The sequence below is a fragment of the Bos indicus genome, chromosome 12 (genome assembly GCF_029378745.1).
Source record: "Bos indicus isolate NIAB-ARS_2022 breed Sahiwal x Tharparkar chromosome 12, NIAB-ARS_B.indTharparkar_mat_pri_1.0, whole genome shotgun sequence".
In the NCBI taxonomy this organism is placed as follows: domain Eukaryota; kingdom Metazoa; phylum Chordata; class Mammalia; order Artiodactyla; family Bovidae; genus Bos; species Bos indicus.
The window spans coordinates 18152516-18177271 of NC_091771.1; the positions used below are offsets into that span (position 1 = coordinate 18152516).

General features: G+C 43.0%; 2 protein-coding genes across 18 annotated transcripts in view; one reads left to right on the forward strand and one right to left on the reverse strand.

Annotated features, from left to right (window-relative positions):
- The window catches only part of RB1 (RB transcriptional corepressor 1), a 120354-nt gene extending 115696 nt beyond the window's left edge, over positions 1-4658 (forward strand). For 2 of the 3 annotated variants that reach the window (XM_070800084.1, XM_070800085.1), the window contains one exon: positions 2185-4658. In XM_070800084.1, the coding sequence (XP_070656185.1) occupies positions 2185-2258 (74 nt within the window). In that variant the 3' untranslated portion in view covers positions 2259-4658. Of the gene's footprint in view, positions 1-2153 lie in introns of all 3 variants that reach the window. The other variant, XM_070800086.1, reaches the window with a different exon arrangement.
- A 2741-nt stretch (positions 4659-7399) lies between these two features.
- Positions 7400-24756, reverse strand: part of RCBTB2 (RCC1 and BTB domain containing protein 2) — a 42529-nt gene continuing 25172 nt past the window's right edge. For 14 of the 15 annotated variants that reach the window (XM_019971277.2, XM_019971284.2, XM_019971275.2 and 11 more), the window contains 5 exons: positions 20634-20824; positions 19997-20123; positions 18236-18375; positions 13972-14102; positions 7400-8658 (listed from right to left, as the gene is read on the reverse strand). In XM_019971277.2, coding sequence (XP_019826836.1) covers positions 8518-8658; positions 13972-14102; positions 18236-18375; positions 19997-20123; positions 20634-20824 — 730 coding nt within the window. In that variant the 3' untranslated portion in view covers positions 7400-8517. The remainder of the gene's footprint in view (positions 8659-13971; positions 14103-18235; positions 18376-19996; positions 20124-20633; positions 20825-24756) is intronic. The other variant, XR_011569685.1, reaches the window with a different exon arrangement.

Genomic DNA, 24756 nt, shown 5'->3' on the forward strand with positions numbered 1-24756 from the left:
CCTGGTGGTCCCGTGATTGAGAAGGCACCTTCCAGTGCAGGGGGTGTGGAAGCTAAGACCCCACATGCCTCACAGCCAAAAAACCAAAACGTAAAACAGAAACAATAACAAAATCAATAAAGACTTTTAAAATTGGTCCACATTAAAAAAAAGTAAATAAAGGAAAAAGATCAGTGTGCATAAATTGTTTGTTGTTGTTTAGTTGCCAAGTCATGTCTGACTCTTTGAGCCTACTAGGCTCCTCTGTCCATGGAATTCTCCAGGCAGGAATCCTGGAGTGGGTTGCCATTTCCTCCTCCAGGGAATCTTCCCAACCAAGGGATCGAACCCGGGTCTCCTGCATTGGCAGATGGGTTCTTGACTACTGAGCCACCAGGGAAGCACAGACTGTTATTGGACTGTCTTAGAGAGGTAGGCACGTAATGTCACCAGGAAAAGGTGACATTTCCTGATAATCTGGTGCCAGATCCATTAACAGGAAATAGAAACAGGGCTTGGAAAGAAGACAAATATTCAAGAGATAATAAGAATTAAAACTGTCATCCTTAGGTCATAAGACGTATCGATAAGAACAATACCAATTAAAATGTGACTTTTTAAAAAGAAGCTTTCTCTCAGTACATCTCTGTGTATACTAACATTGAGATACAAAGTTTTTAAAATTACTTTTGATTTTAAACCATTTTTCTATGTATATTATTTGAAGATACTATTGAAACTAAATGTAACAAAAGTTTAAGTTCTTTGCTTATAAATTAATCTTTTTGGATTTTACATCAATTAATATACTACTGTTTTTGTAGCTTTTCTTCCCCAGTGCATGAAAACAGACATGAAGCTTATAACCAAAATCAGGCCTTAAAAATATGTGGAAGCCTTTTGGAGCCCACAAATATGCATTTTAAAAGGAGTAGAAAGATGTAAAAATATGTGTATTTTCCTAGAGAGGAGCTCAGTTGCTGTAGTCAGTCCATTTCACACTGACACGCTTAGCAGTGACTGTGAATTCCCTCTGCCAGACTGAAGTCCAGGGCCTTCGTACAGCTAGACACTGGAGGAGAAGTGGCAGGAGTTTTAATCCATAAGGGTAAGGAATTCTCCAGGTCGCTCCTCAGCTTTCCTCAAAAACAGGCCATCACACAGTGCTGGACTGCTCAGAGTGGAAGGACCAGAAGAGGAGACTGAGTCACTCTTTCTGTTCTTTACCAAGTGTGAATGTTCTTTGTGCTTATTTATAAAGAACTCTTGCCCACCTCTAAAATCAAGTTAAGAATTTTGAAATAATTTAAAAGAAGCTTTCTGTTTTTGTCTATGTTGTAATTAATAATGTATTTTAAAATGTCCACGTCCAAATTAAATGAGCTGTAAGCTGGACTTCCCTGGTGTTCTGGCCGTTGAGAGTCTGCCTGCCAGTGCAGGGGACATAAGTGTGATCCCTGGTCTGAGAAGATCCCACATGGTGAGGAGCAAGGAAGCCCGTGCCCCGCAACTGCTGAGCCCGTGCTCTAGAGACCGCGCACCGCAACTAGCAGCCCAGGCACCTAGAGCCTGTGCTCGGCCACACGGGGGCCACCGCAGTGAGAAGCCTGCGCGCTGCAGCTAGAGTAGTCCCTGCTCACCACAGCTGCAGAAAGCCCTCGCAGCAATAGACCCAGTGCAGCCAAATTAATTAAATTAAAAAAAAATAAATCAGCTGCGAGCTGATGTGTTTGCAGTACTTGCGTGCATCTCCAAACACAAGGGAATTCTGAACTTCATGAAGAATAACACTCACTCCAGCAGATTCTGGACCAGCCCAGGATTCTGCTTTGCTTAGATGCCAGACTTAACCACATCACCTCTAGAGCAGTGGTCTACAAAGTTGGGCACACTTGAGTGTGTGTAAGATCACCTTGTGGAGATACATAAGACAATATTAGAATGCTTATTTATCTCATTGATTTTTAATGCTTGGGGTATATGTTTTATAATTTATACACATATACATAAATACATACATACTTTAATGGTACATATTTTGGGAGAAAGCTGGCTGATAGGGGTATATGATTTTAAAAATTGGAAAGCACAGCTTGTGAGGTTCTGGGCTCCATCAGTTTGGTGTGAGCATAACAAATAGAGTAGCCCTTTGCCAACTTACCCCACACCATCAGTGCTGTTCACATTTCTTCATCCTTTTTTTAGCATCTACTCGAACACGAATGCAAAAGCAGAAAATGAATGAGAGCGTGGATACCTCAAACAGGGAAGAAAAGTGAGGACCCCACGACCTTGGTGGGCACCCTACACACGTCCGGCTTGTCTTTGTCTCCTACAGATCTGATTGTAGGGCTCTCCCAGGTTCTGTTTACAGCCACAGTTAGTGAAGAAGATAATACATATCTCTTTGTGGATAGCACAGTTGAGTATTTGTGCAGGGGATTCCTAAGCCACTGGCAACATTGTACTCACTAGAACATGCATTGTTTTTGTACAAGATTGAAAATCTTGTGTCTGTCGATCAAATCTTATGTCGATCCTGCCATTGAAAAAGCTGTACCAGATGTTTCTATTTCCAAAGTACCGTAAGGCCCCTATGTACAAACCTTCAAGATGTGAACTTTCAAAGATGTGAACAATTGAACCCAGCGAGGAACCAGAACTTGTGCCGTCAATATCAGGCATGAAGTTGCAGCTTGCCTTCCGTCTCCTGTTGCTGACGACCCTTCAGCTCTGCCGTCTCCCTCCTCCTGTCCCTTCGCCATCAGTAACTCTTCTTGCTGTTCACTCAGTGCCAGCCTGTGTGCCAGCTGTTGTACTGTACTACTGTAGTTTTCAAGGTACTGTACTGTAAGACTGAAAATGTTTTATTTTTATGTGTTTTTTTAATGTATTATTTGTGTGAAAAGTATTATAAGCCTACTATAGTACAGTACTATATAGCCAATGTGTTTGTTGGGTACCTAGGCTAACTTTGTTGGACTTATGAACAAATTGGACTTAAGAACGTGCTCTTGGAATGGAACTCGTTGATACGTAGGGGTCTTACTTAATAATTGTTCTGCTTTACAAATGGTGGCAGGATCCCCCAGGAGTGAGTCTCACAACCTGTGCCTATCCGAGTACTTTGTCTTCTCTTGTGGCACGTATGTGATGTTTGCTGTTATTTTTATTAATTTATATTTATTTTTTTAATTTAACATGAATACCCTTAGAAAATGCGTCTTGTCTTCCAAATGCAATTTGGCTGACTGCCCCCATTCACCCAAATGACCCTGAACTCTTGCGCTAAAACAGATGCTAGAAACTTAGGAGAAAATGATTTTTTTACACATTAGAGTTTAGTTTACTAATGGAAACTAAATGGGTGTACTGTGTGTTTGTTTTATAAATTTTAGTTTTAAAATGCAAACAGAAAACAAAAGTATAAACCTGAGATACTGTCATACTACTGATATAGGTTTCATACCTCAGGACTTGTAAGAGTTTATTGATCCTTTTCTTTATCCAACTCATGCTTTAAAAATAAAGAGTTATTAATAGTACTTTTGGTTTTTATACCATTCAGATCACTGAATTCATTAAGTACCTGTCTAGTACTTGGAAAATAAAGTGTTCAACTAGAGCTTTGCTGTCGAGGATCCGGATCCAGTACATCCCAAGGACACTTTCTGATGTTTCTGGGTCCCAAAGAATCAAGATACAAAGTAATTTTACTCTACAAACAGACTGTTAACTATAGGAGCTTTTTTTTTTTTTAGTTTTTTTTCTTAGAGTTTCCTCATTGCATCTCACCAGTGATTCTCCTCTCCTTTGGGAAGAGGGCTTTTTTTTTTTTCCGGAATGGTACATGTCTCCCACCTAATTGCATCTCACCAGTGATTCTCCTCTCCTTTGGGAAGAGGGCTTTTTTTTTTTCCTGGAATGGTACATGTCTCCCATGTATCTTTGGAACTAGCAGTTGTCTTTTTTTTAACTTCAGCATGGTCTTACACTGGCACCTTCAAAGCCACATTATTTCTAGGCCACAGTGCGGGTGATGAAAGGTCTTTGGGTTAGGCATTAATGTTTCTCTCTCTGATTTTGTGCAGAAGCTTCAAATTAAAATAGCTACAGTAGAAAAAGAGGCGCTTTCCCCCTCCCCCTGACACCTAAAGGTGTAATTTAAACTATCTTGTGTGATTAACTTATTTAGAGATGGTATAATTTAAAATAGGTGGTATTTAAGGTAGCATCTACTAGCTTTTAGAAAATTACTTTGTTTAAACTGAGAGTTCTTTTTAAAAAGAAATCTGGTCTTATTTGTTAGAAAGCAAAATTTTATTTTGTGCTCAATTAAGTTGCAATTTTATTTTTTGACAGTTATCTTGGTAACACAGGCACTAGAAAGCTTTATCTCACTTCCTCATTCATTTTTGCATGAATATCATACAAATCAGTTAGCTTTTAGGTCAAGGGCTTACCACATTACTGGGTCTTTTGCTAATAACTTCATGTTAGAATTGGTGTCAGAATTTAAGGAACTTCAGAGATCGTGTATTGAGATTTCTTACATAAGACTTCAGATACTGCTTTATTGCTTTTTGTATTGGTTAAAACTGTACATTTGAAATTGCTACATTACTATTTTCTACAATTAACAATAGTCTGTCTATTTTTCAATAAATTAGTTAAGAGTCTCAGTGGTCCAATGTGGTCTTTGTATTAAGTGCAGTAACAGTCTCGTCTGTATCTAAATTCTCTCCTAGTAGCTCGTCCATTCTTAGCATTTGATGGGCTTTGTATGCTGATGAATCCCAAATTTATTTCTCCAGCCCTGACCTCTTCATAGAAGTCAGAGTTCTCACCGCCAAAAGAACTCAATTCCTACCCCACCCAGCTTCTCAAAATGTAAACCAAAATCAAACAAACAAAAACACCTTGTTTCTACCCTGGTTTTTCCCCATTTTACTAAACACATACTTGCTCAAGATAAAAACTTGTCTTCTGATAGCTCATGTCTGGACCACTCTTAGAGACTTCTAACTGGTCTCTGCCTCCCTCCTCACCTTTCTACTCCTTAAAGAGTGAAAGTGATCCTTTTAAAGTGAGAAAATACTAGCAAATGAAGCAACTGACAAAAACTAATGTCAAAAAATATACAAGCAACTCCTGCAGCTCAATTCCAGAAAAATAAATGACCCAATCAAAAAATGGGCCAAAGAACTAAACAGACATTTCTCTAAAGAAGACATACAGATGGCTAACAAACACATGAAAAGATGCTCAACATCACTCATTATCACAGAAATGCAAATTAAACCACAATGACGTACCATTTCATGCCAGTCAGAATGGCTGCGATCCAAAAGTCTCCAAGCAATAAATGCTGGAGAGGGTGTGGAGAAAAGGGAACCCTCTTACACTGTTGGTGGGAATGCAAACTAGTACAGCCACTATGGAGAACAGTGTGGAGATTCCTTAAAAAACTGGAAATAGAACTGCCTTATGACCCAGCAATCCCACTGCTGGGCATACACACCGAGGAAACCAGAAGGGAAAGAGACACGGGTACCCCAATGTTCATCTCAGCACTGTTTATAATAGCCAGGACATGGAAGCAACCTAGATGTCCACCAGCAGATGAATGGATAAGAAAGCTGTGGTACATATACACAATGGAGTATTACTCTGCCATTAAAAACAATACATTTGAATCAGTTCTAATGAGGTGGATGAAACTGGAGCCGATTTATACAGAGTGAAGTAAGCCAGAAAGAAAAACACCAATACAGTATACTAACGCATATATATGGAATTTAGAAAGATGGTAACGATAACCCTGTATGCGAGACAGCAAAAGAGACACAGATGTACAGAACAGTCTTTTTGACTCTGGGAGAGGGCGAGGGTGGGATGATTTGGGAGAATGGCATTGAAACCTGTATAATATCATGTGTGAAATGAATTGCCAGTCCAGGTTTGATGCAGGATACAGGATGCTTGGGGCTGGTGCACTGGGATGACCCAGAGGGGTGGTACGGGGAGGGAGGTGGGAGGGGGTTCAGGATGGGGAACACATGTACACCCGTGGCGGATTCATGTTGATGTATGGCAAAACCAATACAATATTGTAATTAGCCTCCAGTTAAAATAAATTTAAATTAAAAAAATAAAGTGTAAATGGACTGGCTGCGCTCCTCTCCTAGGGGCACTCACAATGGGGGTCACTGCCTCCTCCTCATGCCCACTCTGCTTGCCCACACTGGCCTTTTTGTCTTGTGATGCCAAGCCCGTCCCTGCCGTGGGCTTTCACATTTGCTCTTCCTTCTGTCCATGAGTGATCTTCCCCCACAATTTTGTTTAGCTTGTTTCTTATCTTTCAGGGCTCTCAGCTCAGAGGTTTTCCTTGACATCCAAGCTAAAAATCCTTCCTCTGTACTGTGCCACTCTCCTTTGAAAGTGTAACAGCATCACCACCATCAGGAATGACCTTACTCAGCTTGCCTATTGCTTGTTTACCCATCCTGGGATCAACCTGACTGGTCTTACCCGCTACTGTAGTTCTAGCATCCAGAAGTCCATATGTGGGGGGCGGGGGGTGGTGGCACAGAAGGTATGTTTTCCAAGTTTATGGAAACAAATCATAGTCTCTCCCTCTCTGGAGGAAATCTAGCTAGAACTCCATCCACCCCTTCTTACTAACATGTACTCTGGCAGAGTGGTGACCCACTATGGAGCCTCATGAAGGGTAATCTATTTTTCATCCCTAAATAAACTTACCTTTTTTTCTCTCTGGGTGGTCCCATGTTTCCATGAAATGAGTTCATAAAAGAAAAAGGCCCTGAGGAACTTAGAAGACTGTCCAAAAAGGGCAAGGAAGAGGAAGAGAAGGTTCGGGAAGACATTGTAAAACATAAAGGCTTTTGGTCAGTGACAGCAAGCATAGCAGGGTAAGGAGAAGTCGGAAGTGAGTGAAGCCTGTGGACATCTGACTGTGAGAACTGAAGCTGACTGGTAACACCCAAGCCTCGATGTTTCTTTGCTGGAGAGAACAGTAAACCTACCAGAACATTCAGACACATGGGGTGAGGCTGTTTTAAAATAACCCATACTGTATAGTTCCAAAAATGGGATTCTGCCTTAATTAGAGACACCCGGACTCCTTGGCCTCTACCAGACCAGGTCTGCGAAAACATAAATAAAAACAAATAAGGATTCGAGTGACCTCACCAGTAAAGACCATTCACTCGTAGGTAAGTGGATGAATAGTAATTAACCTGTTTAGAAGTCATCTATGTTTTAGGGTAGGCTTTGCTATGATGCCTTATCTGAGTGACTCCTTTAAAAAATTAGCTTATGTGAAACAATCTTGTGTGTATCTAAGAGACATAAGGCTGGTAGAATCTTGCTGCTTCTGATGAATTAAAAAACACACGCATTTGTTCTGTTACCTACAAATGAGCACTTTATTATCAAACAGTTCAGCATCAGAACAAGGTTTCTAACTCCAAAAGAGGTTTCTTCACATGGTATCATGTTGTGAAATACACGTTAGGAGCCTGACACTGCAGCCTACATCCTGTTTCAGTTTCTCATTCGCAGTTGGGTAACTTGGTCTAAAAAGTATAAATTTACCTCGTTCTTGCTAGTGCTGCCCATGAAATGTAAGTATTAGTTCCTTTTTGGCTGCTACTTTTATAATCACACTGTGCCAAGTTAAAAGACCTGTTTTGTGGTGACATAAAAGTCAACTACAAGAGAAAACCATTTTTACTTACAGAGGCAAATCTCTTAACACAAAAGTAAAAGGACATTATGCAATTACGTAAGGCAAATGAGCCCAGGAATCACACTCACTCAAAGATAGTATTTCATACTCAATAATTTCATATGAGAAATTAAGGACTCAGAGTAAAACACAGAATTACAATTAGCCCTTGGGTCTTCAACAATTTAATTGCCAAGGCCTTTTGTGAATTCTAATTAACGCTCTAAATTAGCCACTATTCCTCAGAAAAATGTACCATAAAAATAGGAACCTCAGTTGTTTTAAATCTGTTTTGCCTGAGTTATTCCTTCATCCAGTGTCCCATAAATAAAACGCTGTTCGGGCATGATTAAACTTGATAATAAGCTGAGTGCCTACTATACGCAAGGCAGCGCGCTGGATGCTGAAAGTGCCAGTGCCAGCGTTCCTGGTCACGCTTGTCCGTGTGGCACCAGCCTGTTGAATATGGAAATTTGGCCAGAATAGCATACACTTAGAGCCCTGTACCAAAAGTCTCCAACTTAAGTGACTCGTAAGAGGAAATGGTAAATATAGTAAGACATTTCAATTTTTTCCCCTTGAGCTTAGTCCCATCTGAACAGAGCACTTAATGCCTTCTCTTGTAGACTGGATTTCAGAAGGTGGGGAAGACTCACCACCATCCCCTTGTTTTGACAGAACATTTTCAGCCCAAATGTAGCTCATCATCAACACTATTAAGGAGAAGTTATTCTCTGGCTGTTGCACGGAGAGTGGAAACACTAGAAATTCTTTCCTGCAGGTGAGGGTCAGTTTTTAAAGGCTCCAACTCTGCTTGCTTTGCTGATAAAGTTCTTCAAGAGATCATGGTCCATTTCTGCGAAGCCCGAAGTCTGTGTTACTACAGTCAAATGGTTTATGCAAAACCGGAAGCAGAATTCTTCCAAGTCCTAGGGACGACAACAGAAACGTTTTAGCAAATTCGCATATCCTGACGCAATGCAACACAGCACAAAAATTCCTAAAACACACAGGTGAGGAAAGAGGATTTGATGGCCAACAGAGAAATGCTGGGACAGCAGTACCTAAAGAACAGCTATAAAACTCTACAGCTGGTAAGAGTCTATGCTTGGAAAAATGTAAGTAACAGGAAAGCATTCAAATTCATCCACAGTAACCAATGCAAAAAATGAGACTTTTTCTTCCCAGAGATAGGCACCAGTGTGTACTGTTCATTCCTCTTTCACTATTTATTCAGAGTACAACACTCTTTTTTGTTTGTGTAATATTTCTTTATTGTGTGAATGCATAGAGTAAATTGATTAAGAGATTTTATGTTGAGCCCAACACTCCTCTTTTATATTCTTCTGGGGCTTAAATAGTTCTACCTGTAAAGAATTTGTGAGGAAAGCGTATGCCATGAAAGAGTCATCTGGGGAACTGCTGCTCTGAAGTCATGAACAGACCACTGCTCTTTCTCCTTCACAAGAAGACAAGGCTGGGATGGTTAGGCGTCATCGGATCACACAGAGCTTCAGTGGTCTGAAGTGGGAAAGTGCTTGGAAGAAATCACAACTTTCTGCTGAGAGAAACTCCACAGATTGGTGATTTCTGGCTTACTGTAATGTACGCTAGGCCAAAAAAAAAACACAAAATAGTCCCATAGTGATTCCCTTGATTAGATCTGCAAACTTGAGACTCAGAAATCAGGTGGCTGGACACACTTCCGGCCCCAGAGAACTGAGAGCGAAAGGCAGGCCAGCCTGGAGACGCTGATGGCCTCGAGCCCAGGCTGCACGGCCCGCCACGTCTCCTTCACATCTGTGCTCCGCTCTGCTTGGTGAGCCCTCCCTTCCTTCCTTCAGATTTAAACCTTCAGATTTCATCTCAGTCTGGCCTCCTCCCACTGCCCTTCCCTAACTTACTTTTTTATATCACTATCACCACCTAACAACGCATATTATATTAGTTTATCTATTGCCTCACCACCAGAAAGTGCCATAAGAGCAGAGACTTTGGTCTGTTTTGTTCACTTCTTGGACCCTCAAGTGCCTAGAACGGTGTCAGACATTTAATGGGCACTCAGTGGATATCTGCTGAGCCAGTGCATAAACACTGCTGATTTTAAAATATGGAGACAATAGAGAATTGTGGTAGAACGTGTGCTTTTGAAATTGGTCCAATCTGGATTGCATTTCACCTTTAAAATTATTATTAATAGCTTACTAAGAATTTAATCTCTCAGATTCAAGCTCCCTCACTTGTAAATTAGAATAATAATAATACCTATATTCTTAATGGGTTCTTTTGAGAATTAAGCACGATATGAACTGTGCTTCGAACAATCCCTGGCTTGTATTAATGTATTAAGTATAGTCAAGCATGAGGAATAATTTGCTGAAAATGTCCATTTCTTTTTTTGTCCATTTCTTGCTTACTAGAGTCAGCAAGTAAGAATACTAGTCACATCAAATGCACTGTTCTTTATAAAAACTTTTATGTGACATATGCACTGAGTCAATTTTATTTGTGGTCTGTCGTACTAATTTAGGGCACAACAGTTAGTCAGTCTACCTCTAAAGGCAAAGTTGGACGTTCATTAAACAAACATTTAGCGAGCACCTACTATGTGTCGGGCACTATCCTACGCACTAGGGGTCTGGCAGAACAAAGTCCTTGCCATTCCTCAAGGAGCTTGCTTTCTAGAAAACAAAGGGCTGGATGGTAAGCATTCAAATAATTCACATAAATAGGAAACGTGAAGAAGTCTTGCAAATTAAGCCTAGTTCAGAGGGAAGCAGTATGTGCCTGCCATCTCATGATTTGACGCAGTCCAGAAGAGTCTAGTATTATCGCCGTGACTGTAACAAACTCTTGAAACCAAGCACATAGCTACTATTTGGCCATGAAGCATTCTGCATGTTGTAAGTGCCCAGTGTATTATTACCTTGATGAAAGACAAATATTTACTATGCTTTTAAATGTCCATGCTTCAAGGCAGGGAAGTTTTTGGTTTTTTTTTTTTAATGTTAAGTGAAAAAAATCTAGTATTTAGAGATATACACATAACCTAGGGGAAAAATCAGAAGGAGCTGTATGAAATGTTTGTGTCCTCTGGTTGATGAGGCATTTCCTTCCTCATACTTTTTGTATTTTCTGAATTTTCTTTAATAAGCATATTATTACTTATATAAGCAGAAAAGAAGTTATAAGCTTTTTTCTGCTCACTGCTAAAATGTCCCTGTTCTTTGACAAAGGAAAGGATATCCTTAAGGAAATCGACTCCAAGGAGTCTGGCCTGTTTCCTCAAGATTTAACTCTAAGACAAGTTTTATTTATTATCAAAACAATACATGGTCACTATAGAAAATTCAGGAAAAACTAGCAAATATAACAAAATGAAAATCATCTACAATCCCACCAATTCAAAGATAACCACTGACTATATTTTTCAGTCTTTTATTCTATGTAGATAATAAATTTTGGTCTTTTTCAATTTAGCTATTTATACTTAAAATTTTAAAATATTTTTATTCAACAAATATACTTATTAAAAAACAGGACCATAGTTTTTCAGTCAGTGATATATCTTGAATGGTATTAACATTGTTGTTGTTCAGTTCAGTTCAGTCCCTCAGTCGTGTCTGACTCTGCGACCCCAAGGACTGCAGCACGCCAGGCCTCCCTGTCCTCACCAACTCCCGGAGTTCACTCAGACTCATGTCCATTGAGTCGGTAATGCCATCCAACTGTCTCATCCTCTGTTGTCCCCTACTCCTCCTGCCTTCAATCTTTCCCAGCATCAGGGTCTTTTCAAATGAGTCAGCTCTTTGCATCAGGTGGCTAAAGTATTGGAGTTTCAGCTTCAACAGCAGTCCTTCCAATGAACACCCAGGACTGATCTCCTTTAGGATGGACTGGTTGAATCTCCCTGCAGTCCAAGGGACTCAAGAGTCTTCTCCAACACCACAGTTCAAAAGCATCAATTCTTTGGCGCTCAGCTTTCTTTATAGTCCAACTCTCACATCTGTACACGACTACTGGAAAAATCATAGCCTTGACTAGACAGATCTTTGTTGGCAAAGTAATATCTCTGCTTTTCAATATGCTATCTAGGTTGGTCATAACTTTTCTTCCAAGGAGTAAGCGTCTTTTAATTTCATGGCTGCAATCACCATCTGCAGTGATTTTGGAGCCCCCCAAAATAAAGTCTGCCACTGTTTCCACTGTTTCTCCATCTATTTGCCATGAAGTGATGGGACCAGATGCCATGATCTCAGTTTTATGAATGTTGAGCTTTAAGCCAACTTTTTCACTCTCCTCTTCACTTTCATCAAGAGGCTCTTTAGTTCTTCACTTTCTGCCATAAGGGTAGTGTCATCTGCATATCTGAGGTTGTTGTTCAGTTGCTAAGTTGTGTCCAACTCTTTGTGACCCCAAAGACTATACCATTTTTTAAACAATTTTCTCCTACCTTTATGCTGTGTTTATGGTGTTGGAGAAGGCTCTTTTGGACTGCAAGGAGATCAATCCTAAAGGAAATCAGTCCTGAATATTCATTGGAAGGACTGATGCTGAAGCTGAAGCTCCAACCCTTTGGCCACCTGATGCGAAGACTTGACTTATTGGAAAAGACCCTGATGCTGGGAAAGATTGAAGGCAGGAGGAGAAGGGGATGACAGAGGATGAGATGGTTGGATGGCAACCCCGACTTGATGGACATGAGTTTGAGTAACTCTGGGAGTTGGTGATGAACAGGGAGGCCTGGCATGCTGCAGTCCATGGGGTTGCAAAGAGTCAGAAACAACTGAGCAACTGAACTGAGAACTGATATATTTATGCTGAATTTTTTAAATTTTTTAAAATTATAAACAACACTGCAGGAAATGTCTTTGAAGCTAAATCTTTGAATCCATGATTACTTAAGATAACTTTCTACAAGTGAATTCCTTAAAGAATTAAATTTTTAAAGCTTTTATTACATATTATACCAAACCGTCCCAACTGATTACACTAATTTGCATTGTCCTCAGCAATTTAGGAGAATACCCATTATCCTGAGCCTGTACTATTTCTAAAAATAGATTTCCCTATTGACAACTGAAAAATTATACTTTATTTTCATTCTTAGTTTTCATTTGTTCATAAATCCATTTGGTCCATTTTTTTCCATCAAACTGCTCATATTATCATTTAAAGAATTATACATTAACTATGGCAGAAAGTGAAGAGGAACTAAAAAGCCTCTTGATGAAAGTGAAAGAGGAGAGTGAAAAAGTTGGCTTAAAGTTCAACATTCAAAAACTAAGATCATGGCATCTGGTCCCATCACTTCTTGGGAAATAGATGGGGAAACAGTGGAAATAGTGTCAGACTTTACTTTTTTGGGCTCCAAAATCACTGCAGATGGTGATTGCAGCCATGAAATTAAAAGATGCTTACTTCTTGGAAGGAAAGTTATGACCAACCTAGATAGCATATTCAAAAGCAGAGATATTACTTTGCCAACAAAGGTCCATCTAGTCAAGGCTATGTTTTTTCCAGTGGTCATGTATGGGTGTGAGAGTTGGACCGTGAAGAAAACAGCACCGAAGAATTGATGCTTTTGAACTGTGGTGTTGGAGAAGACTCTTGCGAGGCCCTTGGACTACAAGGAGATCCAATCCGTCCATCCTAAAGGAGATCAGTCCTGGGTGTTCATTGGAAGGACTGATGTTGAAGCTGAAACTCCAATAGTTTGGCCACCTGATGCAAAGAGTTGAGTCACTGGAAAAGACCCTGATGCTGGGAGGGACTGGGGGCAGGAGGAGAAGGGGACGAGAGAGGATGAGATGGCTGGATGACATCACCAACTTGATGCACATGATCTGGGTGAACTCCAGGAGTTGGTGATGGACAGGGAGGCCTGGCGTGCTGCGATTCATGGGGTCGCAGAGTCGGACATGACTGAGTGACTGAACTGAACTGATGGTAAACTTGCTTCACTGTTAAAGATATTTTTTCCAGTGTCATTTACTTTCTATTTGTGTGTGTGTGTGTGTGTGTGTAAACATTTTAATTTTTTGAGATCAGATCTATCAATCCTTTCCTTCATGGTTTCTGCCCTTGAGGTCCATCCTAACTTTATATAAAAATTCCCTTATATATTTTTTCTTTTAGTACTTTATTTAAATTAGATCTTTAAGCAGACTTTCAGTGCAAGGTGTGAAGTAGATAGCTGTTTCTTCCAGAAGGTGAGCTTGTTGAAAGGATGCTTTTCTTACCTGAGCTTCATACTTCACAGCAGCCGACAGCAGCGCGATGGCATTCTCCTCGCAGATTCCTTGCTTGATAGTTTGTTGGCAGAGTTTTTTCAAACGATTTTCTCTATAAAATGTAGCCAAATCAAGCAATCCTGGTAGAAAGAGATGTTTATTAGGGGAGTGATCTCAAGTATCCTGATTTAAACTCACTCAACCATCAGAGATTATTTTAAATACTGTGTTGGCCAGAACTTTCTGTTCAGATTTGTCTGTAACATTGTATGGAAAACCCCAAACGAACTTTTTGGCCAACCCAATATAATCCTCAGCGAAGGGGTGTGGGAATTGAAGCTTAGGCTGACTTACACACTCTGAGTGTGTGGCTCAATCTAAGAACACAGCTGCACTGAGCAAATGCAACACACAAATGAGTAGCTGTGGGGAAAGAAGCAGCAGGTGAAAACGGCTTGGGTCTTCTCCTCTGGTCATCCCTCCCCCTGAAGCATCAGCACCTTCTCCAGCAGCATTCACACGTGCTGTGAGAGCACCCAGCTTCTTCAAACACTTGCTCAGGTTTTCTTTTCCTTCAGAAGTTACTCTTCAGTCTTGTGGCTGGACCATTTTTCCTGACTTCTGAGTACTCGATTGCCCCAGAGTTCAATATTCAGACTCTTATTTTACCTATTTCCCTAAATGATCTCCAGCCTCACAGTTTTAATACTATCTGGTAAAAACCTGATGATTCTTGTTATATTATCTGTCATCTACTTTCAAATAATACAACATAGAATGATTTAGATGTTTAACTGCTGGAGAAGGAAATGGCAACCCACTCCAGTATTCTTGCCTGAAATCCCATGGACAGAGGAGCCTGGAGGACCACAGTCCACAGGGTCGCCAAGAGTTGTACACAACTGAGTGACTGAACATGCACACAAGGGATACTATGAAAAGCACTCTAATCAAGAATGGTCAGTCAGGGGATTTCCCTGGTGATCCAGTGCCTAAGGCTCCAAGCTTCGACTGCAGGGGGCAAGGGTCCAATTCCAAGTCAGGGAACTAAGATCCAACATGCTGCGCAATGCAGCCAAAAAAAAAAAAGAATGGTCAGTCAGTTAGTATTTGAAAGACCCTTGTCAAATGGCTTCAATTATGGTTATTTAAGTCTCCATTTGAGGATTTGTTAATTAGCATAAAGTATGTCACTGGTGAAGTGAGCGGCACTCGAGTTATGTCACTCAGCTAGAGATACTGTGAGAGTCCCCTCCACCCCTGCATGAATGGGACCCACGCCATGGGCTCAGCATCCTACACCCTGAGAAGAATGGAACACTTGCTAGGTCCAATTCAGTCCTGGTTGCCACCTGATCAAAAGCCAGCTGAATCCTGACTCGACTGTTGCCATGCTTACTTCAAGATAACCTTTTCATGGAAGGTACTGCATAGAGGGCCCAAAGGACACAGAGCCAGGATTTCTTCAACCGTACAGTAAGTTTTACACAATGTGGTAGATTTTAGTTGGAAACTTGCTTTCATTGTAACATGACAAATATTATCATAGAAGAAAGGCCTATGGCCCACTGGGGAAAACAAACTGAAATCTTTTGAAATCTTGAGAGCTGCGAATGACCTGATTGTTTCTAGTCAGTTCTCAACAACTCTCAGATTCACATCGACAGCTCCCCACACCCCAGGCACCAGACTCACATATGTGTGTGCTCACAGGTACTGGCTGGATCTGCCGCTCAGGAGGGCCCAGCTCTGCACCTGCTCCAGGCAGCCCCTCTCCACAGTGGCCAGTGAGCCACGTGCCCGCTCCTAGACCACACTTCGTGCACCCGGGACTCTGGCAAAGTGTGAAAGTGCTAGCCGCTCAGTCATGTCCGACTCTGCGCTCCTGTGGACTACAGCCCGCCAGGCTCCTCTGTCCATGGAATTCTTCAGGCAAGAACACTAGAGTGAGTAGCCATTTCCTGCTCCAGTGGATCTTCCTGACCCAGGGATCAAACCCGGGTCTCCTGCATTGCAAGTGGATTCTTTACCGTCTGAGCCCCCAGGGACCCTGGGACTCCCTGCCTAATCAGCCCTGAGGCCACACACGCAAGTGTTTCCTCCCCTTGACCCTGTCACCAAGGTACAGAACCCCAGTCCCAAGGGGTAGCCAGGGCGGGATGGACGGAGCGTGGAGATGCAGGCTGGGTGCCCGCACACCTCTTATGGTGCAGGAGGTAGCTGGTGGTGGGTAAACAAAGACGGCAGATCCCAAGCTGGAGGCCAGGGGCCTGACTTCCTGTGCAGTGGTGTCCTAGCATAGAACTCCAAGAGACCTACCACTCTAAATTCCAGATGAAATGCCACCCTGGCCTCTCAGTTCTTAATGAAGATGTATTTTTCAAGGTATGAGGATTTAACACATTTTATCTGATGCTTTTAGCTTGACACATAACTTAAAATTTTTAGATATGTGGTATGTAGGCCTCCTTTAGACTCTTGCCCAGGGGCCTATAGAAAACCTGCCACACAGATGTCTAAAAGGCAGCTCAAACTCCTTTGATTTTTCAAACTCCAGAGCAAAACCTGGTGCTCTCCACACTCAGGCCAAATACCCCATCCTTCTCTTTCCCTCACACCCCACAACCACCGCCAACAGATTCCGTCAGCTCGCTATGTAAGATGTGTCCAGACTCTGATCTCTTTCAGCACCTCCACGCTAGACCACCTTAACCCAGGGCACCACCACCTGACATCTCAACCATTACAGTTCCTCATCTTTTCACTCCTGGAGTCAAAGCTGCGGGTGCCTCCTCCCTCCATAAAATACACAAACCCATCCTCCTTTTCTCCCCAAATCCTAGACTATGTGGCCGAGCCATGGCCATCTAGAAGTGACCACTCCCTGCAACTTCCTATGCAGCTAATTAAGGCCTTGGTCATCTCTGGTCCCTGGTTTAAAAGAAGTGGGACTTCCTCTACAGACACCAGGGTCTGCCCTGGCACCTCGCCTCTGTCCCTTCCTCTGTCCCACTGTCTGCAGTGCAGATGTGGCCGTGGCCATGAATCCAGGGGCCACGCGTAAGGATGCCTTGCACTGTGTCCCTGGGTGACAGACAGAGAAACCACCTCGTTTAAGCCACTTCCTTTTTCCATTTTACTATTAAAGCAAAAACTAAATACACAACCCCCATTGTCAAAATTTTCCAAGGCTGTCTATCACATCAAGACTAAAACTCGAGCCCTTCACCGTGACCTCCAAGGCCGCATCTGGTCTTGGCCAGACCCAGCTGCCTGGCCTCAGTTACCGCCACTGCCCATCTCTCACTCTCTCCCCCTCCTCCTCTTCCAGGCGCTCTCCGTGCTCCTGTCTCAGACCGTCACACCATCTCTCGTTTAGCATGCTCTTCGCCTGGGTGTCTGCTTGCTTTCCCCCTGCTCTCTGCTCAGCACACTTCCTCACGGAGGCTTTCCCTGACCTGACTGACCACTTTGATTTCTTGTTACTGGCTGGCCTCCCGCCCCTGAGCACCAGCTCCACGGGGCAGGGTTTGGTCTGTCTCCCTCACAGGTGCCAAGGGGAGCGTGGCACACCGTGGGCCCTGGCCCTCCAGCACTGTGGGAGAAAGGAAGGAAAACTAGAAAACTTCAGAAATCAGACTTCTGTTCACCCAAGGAAAATTAAATGCTGATCTGGTAAAAAGTGTTACTGGCTTTACACATGTAAAATGAATACCGAATTTAAAAATTTGAGGGTTAAACTCTTTGGTTCCTTACAGAAGCAATTCTTTAATTCTTCTGTCCCACTGGCCAACGATACTGACAGCTGTAAGCTGAAAGTGAGTATGTGTCTCACCCTGTGCCCAAATGGATGCCGTGTTGCTTTCTTAACGTCAGTAGCCCTGAAGTGCCGTGAGGCGCTGGACCACGGCAATCCGTCCCAAAGAGACAGTCAGTTACGGAGGCCAGCAGGGCTTGTTACATGCATCTTACCATTTTTATAATGTAAATATCTTGAAGGCAGCAGGTTGTGGAAACTAAAAAGTTGTGTACGGTGTCTAGCAATTCAGGAGGAATGGCACCCACCCCACAGTGTCGACAGGTTGATAATTCACCCACCTCTCATTTTATCCATCAAGTCAACCTTTGTATGAGGTGGGAAGAAGGAAAGAGAGCTTGGGTTTAGCACACAAAAACAGAACTACTTTTGTGACTACCCTCATAGAGACTTCCTTTCAGGCTCTACACAAACCACCTTTTTGCCAAACTCTTGGTCAAGTCTGGTGGGAATTACCTACTGCCTCCTCGGGGGACAGGCTGATGCTGTCTGTGTACAGGTACTCCAGGAAGGCTCGGTAAACAGGATACGAAAATTCACTCATTTCTACAATATCATCCTCATTGTCTTCCAATGAAGAGCGAAAATGCTCACACCTGAAGGAAGAAAGATGTCAGGTCCTGGCTTCTGGGCAAGAGCCGATAACCTTCCCGAGGAGCACGTGCTCATAGTGGTTAAGAGGAAACAACTAGCATGCAGAGAGGAAAAACACACACCACACGCCTTCATGTCCTGGCCTGGGCCCCTCGCTTCCTCTGCTGGCCAGAAGTCTGCAAACAGTGGTTTATTGGAGGAGGCTGCAAATGCTAGCCTGCTGTGGGGCGGCCGCCTCTGTGGCCACAGATGGGTCCCTCCCACACCATGTCCACAGAGCAGCATTTATAGAAATCAGGTGGCTTTATTTTTAAAAATTCTGAGTAATTTTGTTTCTTCTCCTCCTGTTATGGGTTGAATTGAATCCCCAAATTGACAGACTGAAGTCCTAACCTCAGAATATAACCGTATTTGGAGAAGGGATCAAATTAAAAGGAGGTCATTAGGGTGGGCCCTAAACTGACATGACTGGTGTCCTTATAAAAAGGGGGGTTTTGACACAGGGAGAAAGCCACGTGAAGACTGGAGTTATGCTGCCATAAGGCAAGGAGGGCAAAAGAACTGGCAGCAAACCACCAGGTGGGACGGAGGAGGGAACAACCCAATTCATTCAACAAGATCTTGAATTTCTAGCCTCCAAAACCATAAGAGAATAAATTTCTGTTACTGAAACCAATCAGTCTACAGAACTTTGTTACAATAGCCCTAACAAACCACAACCTCCTCATTTTTATGAAGGTTTACGGACAACAGGAGAAGTGAGCAAACACTGCACAGCCTGGCCTCACTAAGAAGCGAACTTGAGACTGAAATACTATACTGTGTGTGATTCACTGCAGGAGGATCTGGATATCTGTTACATAACAACAAAATGAATTTCAAAATCATTAGGCTAGAACAAAGAAGACAGTCAGAGAAGAATACGTACTGTATCATTACATTTACATCAACTTCTAGAAAACGCTAACTAATCTATACTGACAGAAAGAAGACCAGGGCTTGCCCCAGGGCCAGGGCCTGAGGGATCTTTGAGGGGGGCGATGCCAACGTTCTGTATCCTGGTGTGGAATGGTGGTTTCCAGAGAATATACACATGTCAAAACGCCTCAGGCTGCACATTTTAAATGGATGCTCAAAAACTACCTATTAATAAAAGTGAATTTTTAAAAGTCTGCCTGTTAGTTTTACCCCAAACCTTGCTGCTCTTGTCTTTTTTCGAGGTCTAAACCTGTGGTATCCCACAGCTGACTAAGGAGAGTGACTCTCATGGGCTGCACTCAGCTCCTGGGCAGGGAGGTTCACTTAGGGCAAGCAGCCCCAACAAGGCTCAATAGATGTTCACCGCTGGCTGGATGGCTGCTCTCCGGTGCCAAGGTGGACAAGCTGTCTACAGAGTCTCTGAGGAAGCCAACTGTGCATGCCCTGCACCACACCCCACCCACTGCATACCACGGCTTCTGTGATTTCTTGTTTCACATATAATGTGTTTTCCCTGCTGTACTGTCTGCTCATAAGGGCGAAAAGAGCCTCACATTTTTTCAGAATCACTGAAGTGCCTGACATAGGTCTTTGCAACTAGAAAATAACAAACATATTTATTTCAATTCTCAAATGATGCCTTACCTGATTTTGAGAAGGACTTTATGCACATAAATGTACTTTCCATCCACCAGAAATTTCAGGTCTGCAGTGTTGGGGTTGTCAAATTCCCTCTTCAGGGACTCGGCCACTGTGAGGTGGTCGTCAGGTTCTAAGGGAATGACACCAGTGTTTTCCAATGAAAATGCAGGCCAAATATAGCATCACTTTGCTCACACTCATGAAAATACCAATTTCCCAAAATAACTGACCAACTAAGCAGTGTGCTTTTTTCCCTAAATACAGATTTCCCGCTGCTGCAATCGTTTTAAGAACCTCAGACACATCTGCTTGTAAATCTGGCAAAATAACTAAAGCCCCAACCACCTCACTAAATAAACATGTTGAAAGCTTGAGTAAATATACCCGCTAAAAATAAAAGCCACGGTTTCCCAGTCACATCAAAAAGCCATCCGAAGTTCTTTGAATTTTAGTATGAGATTTCTGATACTTTTAAGGAAAATGAATTGGTCTGGTGAGTTCTCTTTCATAGGAGCCTGTGAGAGGGAAGTGAATTGCCTGATACCACACTTAACAAAAGTCCACACTATTGAAAAACAACAGCACCAGAGTTTTCTTCCTAGCTCTCAGGCCATCACCCGACAGACAGCAGTCAGCTCACCCACAGACAGGAGGCGCCACGTGACGGCAGGCGTGGCGAAGCAGGCGAACACGTCATCGGTGGAGGAGAAGTGTGTGAGGTGCGGCAGGGTCACCGACTGGCCACGGCACTGGCCCCACATGTACACGTGGCCGCCCTGTGTCTTGGCAGCCGATGTGTGCGCTGAGTGGCAGGCTGCAATCTCTATAATTCTAGTTCACAAACACACACCAAGTAAACAGGAGAAGAAACAAGTCGATTTTTCCTTCCCTTAGCATTAACTGATTAAAAAAAAACAAACTCTTCATTAAGCCTAAACTTGTAAATTTTTAGGGACCAAACCATTATCTACATTTAAGCAATGTCTCATTTAAGCACTTATACATCATGAAGGTCTTCTTGTTACCACTTCTAGCCAGTAGGCCAATAAAAATATGCACCTATTTTGAAACTGAAGTACAAGCCAAGGGAACAGAGACTAAAAGACCAAAAAAAAAAAAAAGGTAATTTAATTTTTTCTTAAAACATTGCTTACGAAAGCAAATCAAAAAGATGAGGGGCATCTCCACCCAGGGTCAATAAACATTTTTATCAAAACTTCACCAATTTTAGGGTTCCATGGAGCATGCTATGGGGCACCCCAACTCACTCTGCACGCAGTAAGTGCAGTAGTTCTGACTCACTGAATGGTATCATCTAGAGCCCCAGAGAGCAGTTTTCTGGGACCAAACATTATGTTAGACCTGACGTCAGTAAGTTCATGGCTGACAGGCAGATAGTTCTCAGCACACTTCCTAATGGAAACCACTGTTTTGTTGACTTCAAACTAATTGTCTTCTCTAAGACCAAGCCACCACACAGACTTAAAATAGTATTTTACCCCAAGTGAGGTGGCATCTTGATTCTGCCTCGGGCAATGGTACCAGCATTCCCAGAACTTTAGGGTCATCTCTGACTTCTCCTCCCTCCTCACTTAGCACTTTCTTCAGAACATCCAGTTGGCAAAATGACAACAAATTCTTTCTTTGTAATATCTCCCACTTGTCAGAGCCTCATCAAGCACACCCTATACCCAGACCGGTCTCCCTGTCTTAGACTTTCTCTCTCTTCTGACCTAAATCGCACAGTGCTGTCAAGTTCATGATTCTCTTGAAAACCCATTCTCATGACTCCTTTCAAACCTGTCACTGACTTCCCACAAGACAAAAATCCAGACACATGTCCTTAAGGCCTCCTATAATTTGCCTACCATCTATGGCCAGCTTTTTGTCACATCATCTTTGCCCACATACCCTCTGTTTGAACAAACAGAAAGTACTCACTGCCTCTCAACGTCACTAGGCACAAAGTCCTCGGTCAGCAATGTTCTTTGGTGGACCTCTCTTTTCCCTGATAACGAACGTTCCATGAAAAATGTAACTGACTGGAACACAATCGTGAACTTGTGTGCTAACTACCCAACACCAGAAAACCAAAATAACTTCACTCCTACATTCACTTTGGAAATGCTTACCATGACCCTCCAAAAATGGGGAGCAGCCTCTGCCATTCATTCGAGGAGGCAGGATGCTGCTTCCACAGTCAGGGGTTAAAGATACAGAGAGGCTGGGAAGGCTGGCCCTCCCTGAGCATGGCTAGGGCGTTTACCTGGAGCACCCAGTGCCACTAGGGAAGTCGGGGGTGGGGTTTGGGCTTGGCTGACAGCACCAGCTGCTGCAGCAACGAGAAGGGAGAAAGTTTAAGGGAACCTTCAGGTCTGGGCTTGGGACTCCAGCACCTGCCAAAGTGCCCTGCCTTTGTCTGAGGTCATCTGTCCTTCGTCTGATTCATACCAAGAAGCAAACACGGAAGTTCAAATTGTCCAGTCATACATGCAGTGGACGATAAACTGAGCTAAGGTTTACTGTCAGGAGGTCTGGCATTGCTGTTGTTTAGTCGCTAAGTCGTGTCTGACACTTTTGTGACCCCACAGACTAGCGTGCCACGCTCCTCTGTCCATGGGATTTTCTAGGCAAGAATACTGGAGTAGGTTGCCATTTCCTTCTCCAGGGGAATCTTCCTGACCTAGGGATAAAACCCATGTCTCCTGCATTGGCAGGTGAATTCTTTACTGCTGAGCCACCAGGGAAGCCCAGGAGGTCTGGAGTACTGCATACTTTATTTTGTAGCCAGCCATTTTTACTGGAAAAAAAATTACTATATGTTGAAAATAAATGGATTTGGTGTCACCTCAATAAAACTAGATCCACCACAATGGCATGGCTTAATTGCTAAGAGGTACTAGAACTGAAACAGCAGAGAGTGAGAGAATGCAAAACACAAAACAGCCAAGAGCGAAAATAAGGTAATTTGTGAAGAAGAAGAATAACAGAGAAGAAATCATGACCATTACAAGATCCAGAGCAGTGCTTCTCAATTCTGGTCCTGTGAGGCCAACACACTACTAATTATTAACACCTCAAGAAGCTACAAATTAACAAAAATTCAAGGCAAAGTGAGTTTTAAAATCAATTTAACCCAAAATATGTTTTTTATGGAACTTTAAATGCTGGTAAATCAAAGTATTGAAAATTCAGAAAGACTGGGAATGACTAAGTTAAAGAGAATCATTTTAACTATTAAAATCACTTCTCTATGAACATAAAATGTTAGCATTCTTCATCACAAATAGGCTTCTGTGAAAACAAATTTTTTTAATCCGGTTTTTCTTGGGTTGTTATTTGAGCAAATAAACCACGTGGCCAGATTTTCACTTTCCGCTTCTGGGAACACGCAACCAAGACCTGATGATCCATCCCGGCCCAAGTTCAACCCTGTTCTTTCTAATTAGCTCAGCCTCCCCACAATGAGCCCCAAGAGTCAGGAGTTCCTGAAAGGTAAGTCATAATGTTCCTGCAAAGCTTCAGTCACTGAAAAGGGCGGGGAGGTGCAGAACAAGTCCTAGCAAACCTAGAGGTTCCTCCCTTGCAATATTCGTGTGACAGAGAGCCCACAAGCTCAAAATCACCGCACGAAATTCAAGCACAGGAAACTGAGAAAAGCAGGAACATCTCATTCAACACACTCATCCTTGATATTCTAGCCAAAATCATGTTTAGGTGGACAACATCAAGCATGGACGTGTTTAGCAATTTCTACTTTTACCTATATAATTTAAAAAAACAAATGTTTTTAAGTTGTGAAGATTTTTTAAAAAGAAAGGAACAGGTAACTCTCCAGTGCCAGGTATCTGGACACTCACGTAACTCCCATGCCTGCGTCTCCTCTCTCTGGCTTTCTCCCACTGAGTCGCCCTATATTCTGTCCGTCCCAGAGTGACTACAGTGAGAAGACCCGACACTCGCTCTGAGCCCATCAGGACCAGTGGCATGAGGTGGGGCAAATCGCAGGTGGGCACATGGCAGCCGATTCCATGAGTCCAAGGACAGAGGAGTGCAACTTTATATGAAGCGAGGAAGCATGAGGAAAATGGTAAAGCGCCATGCAGATATAGCTTGTTTTTCTATCCATGCTAACTCTGGCCCTGTCACACTTCTGTGCTGTGTTGTTTAAATACTAAATGTCCCAAGTGACTGGATTTGCTGCCTGAGGCACTTTTGTGATTATTCAAAGCCTCAAGACTGTCTCTTCTCCTTTTACTGAGTGGCTCTGAACTACCTCTAGGAGAAGTAAGAGTGACACTGCTGCTTGCATGTGCTGTGCCTGTCAGCACAGGACCTTCAGTATCTGCCCTCCTCCCCACTTCTTTTTTGTGCTTTTTTTTCCTGCTTGAATGGTTCACTGCAGCAACTGGAAACCAGCACCTGGTCCTGGGCAGGCATGGGGCAGGGGGAGATCCCGATCACCTCCTGTGGACCCCCTCACTGGTGTGATGCCAGGTATACTTCCGAGCTCAGCAGCAGACCCCCGCCAGTGGCCCTCTAAGGGCCCTCAGCCATCAGGCTGCAGGAGGCCGATGCAGATGCAGGACAGGGGTGCCTGCTGTGATCCCGGGGTGCCCGCACACATGGCCCTCGCCCCGTCTGCCTCCAGTCTCTGTCTCCCTGTGGTGTTTAGTCACTAAGTCTAGTTTGACTCTTTTTGCAACCCTTACCCACCAGGCTCCTCGTCCAGGGGACTGCCCAAGCAAGAATACTGGAGTGGC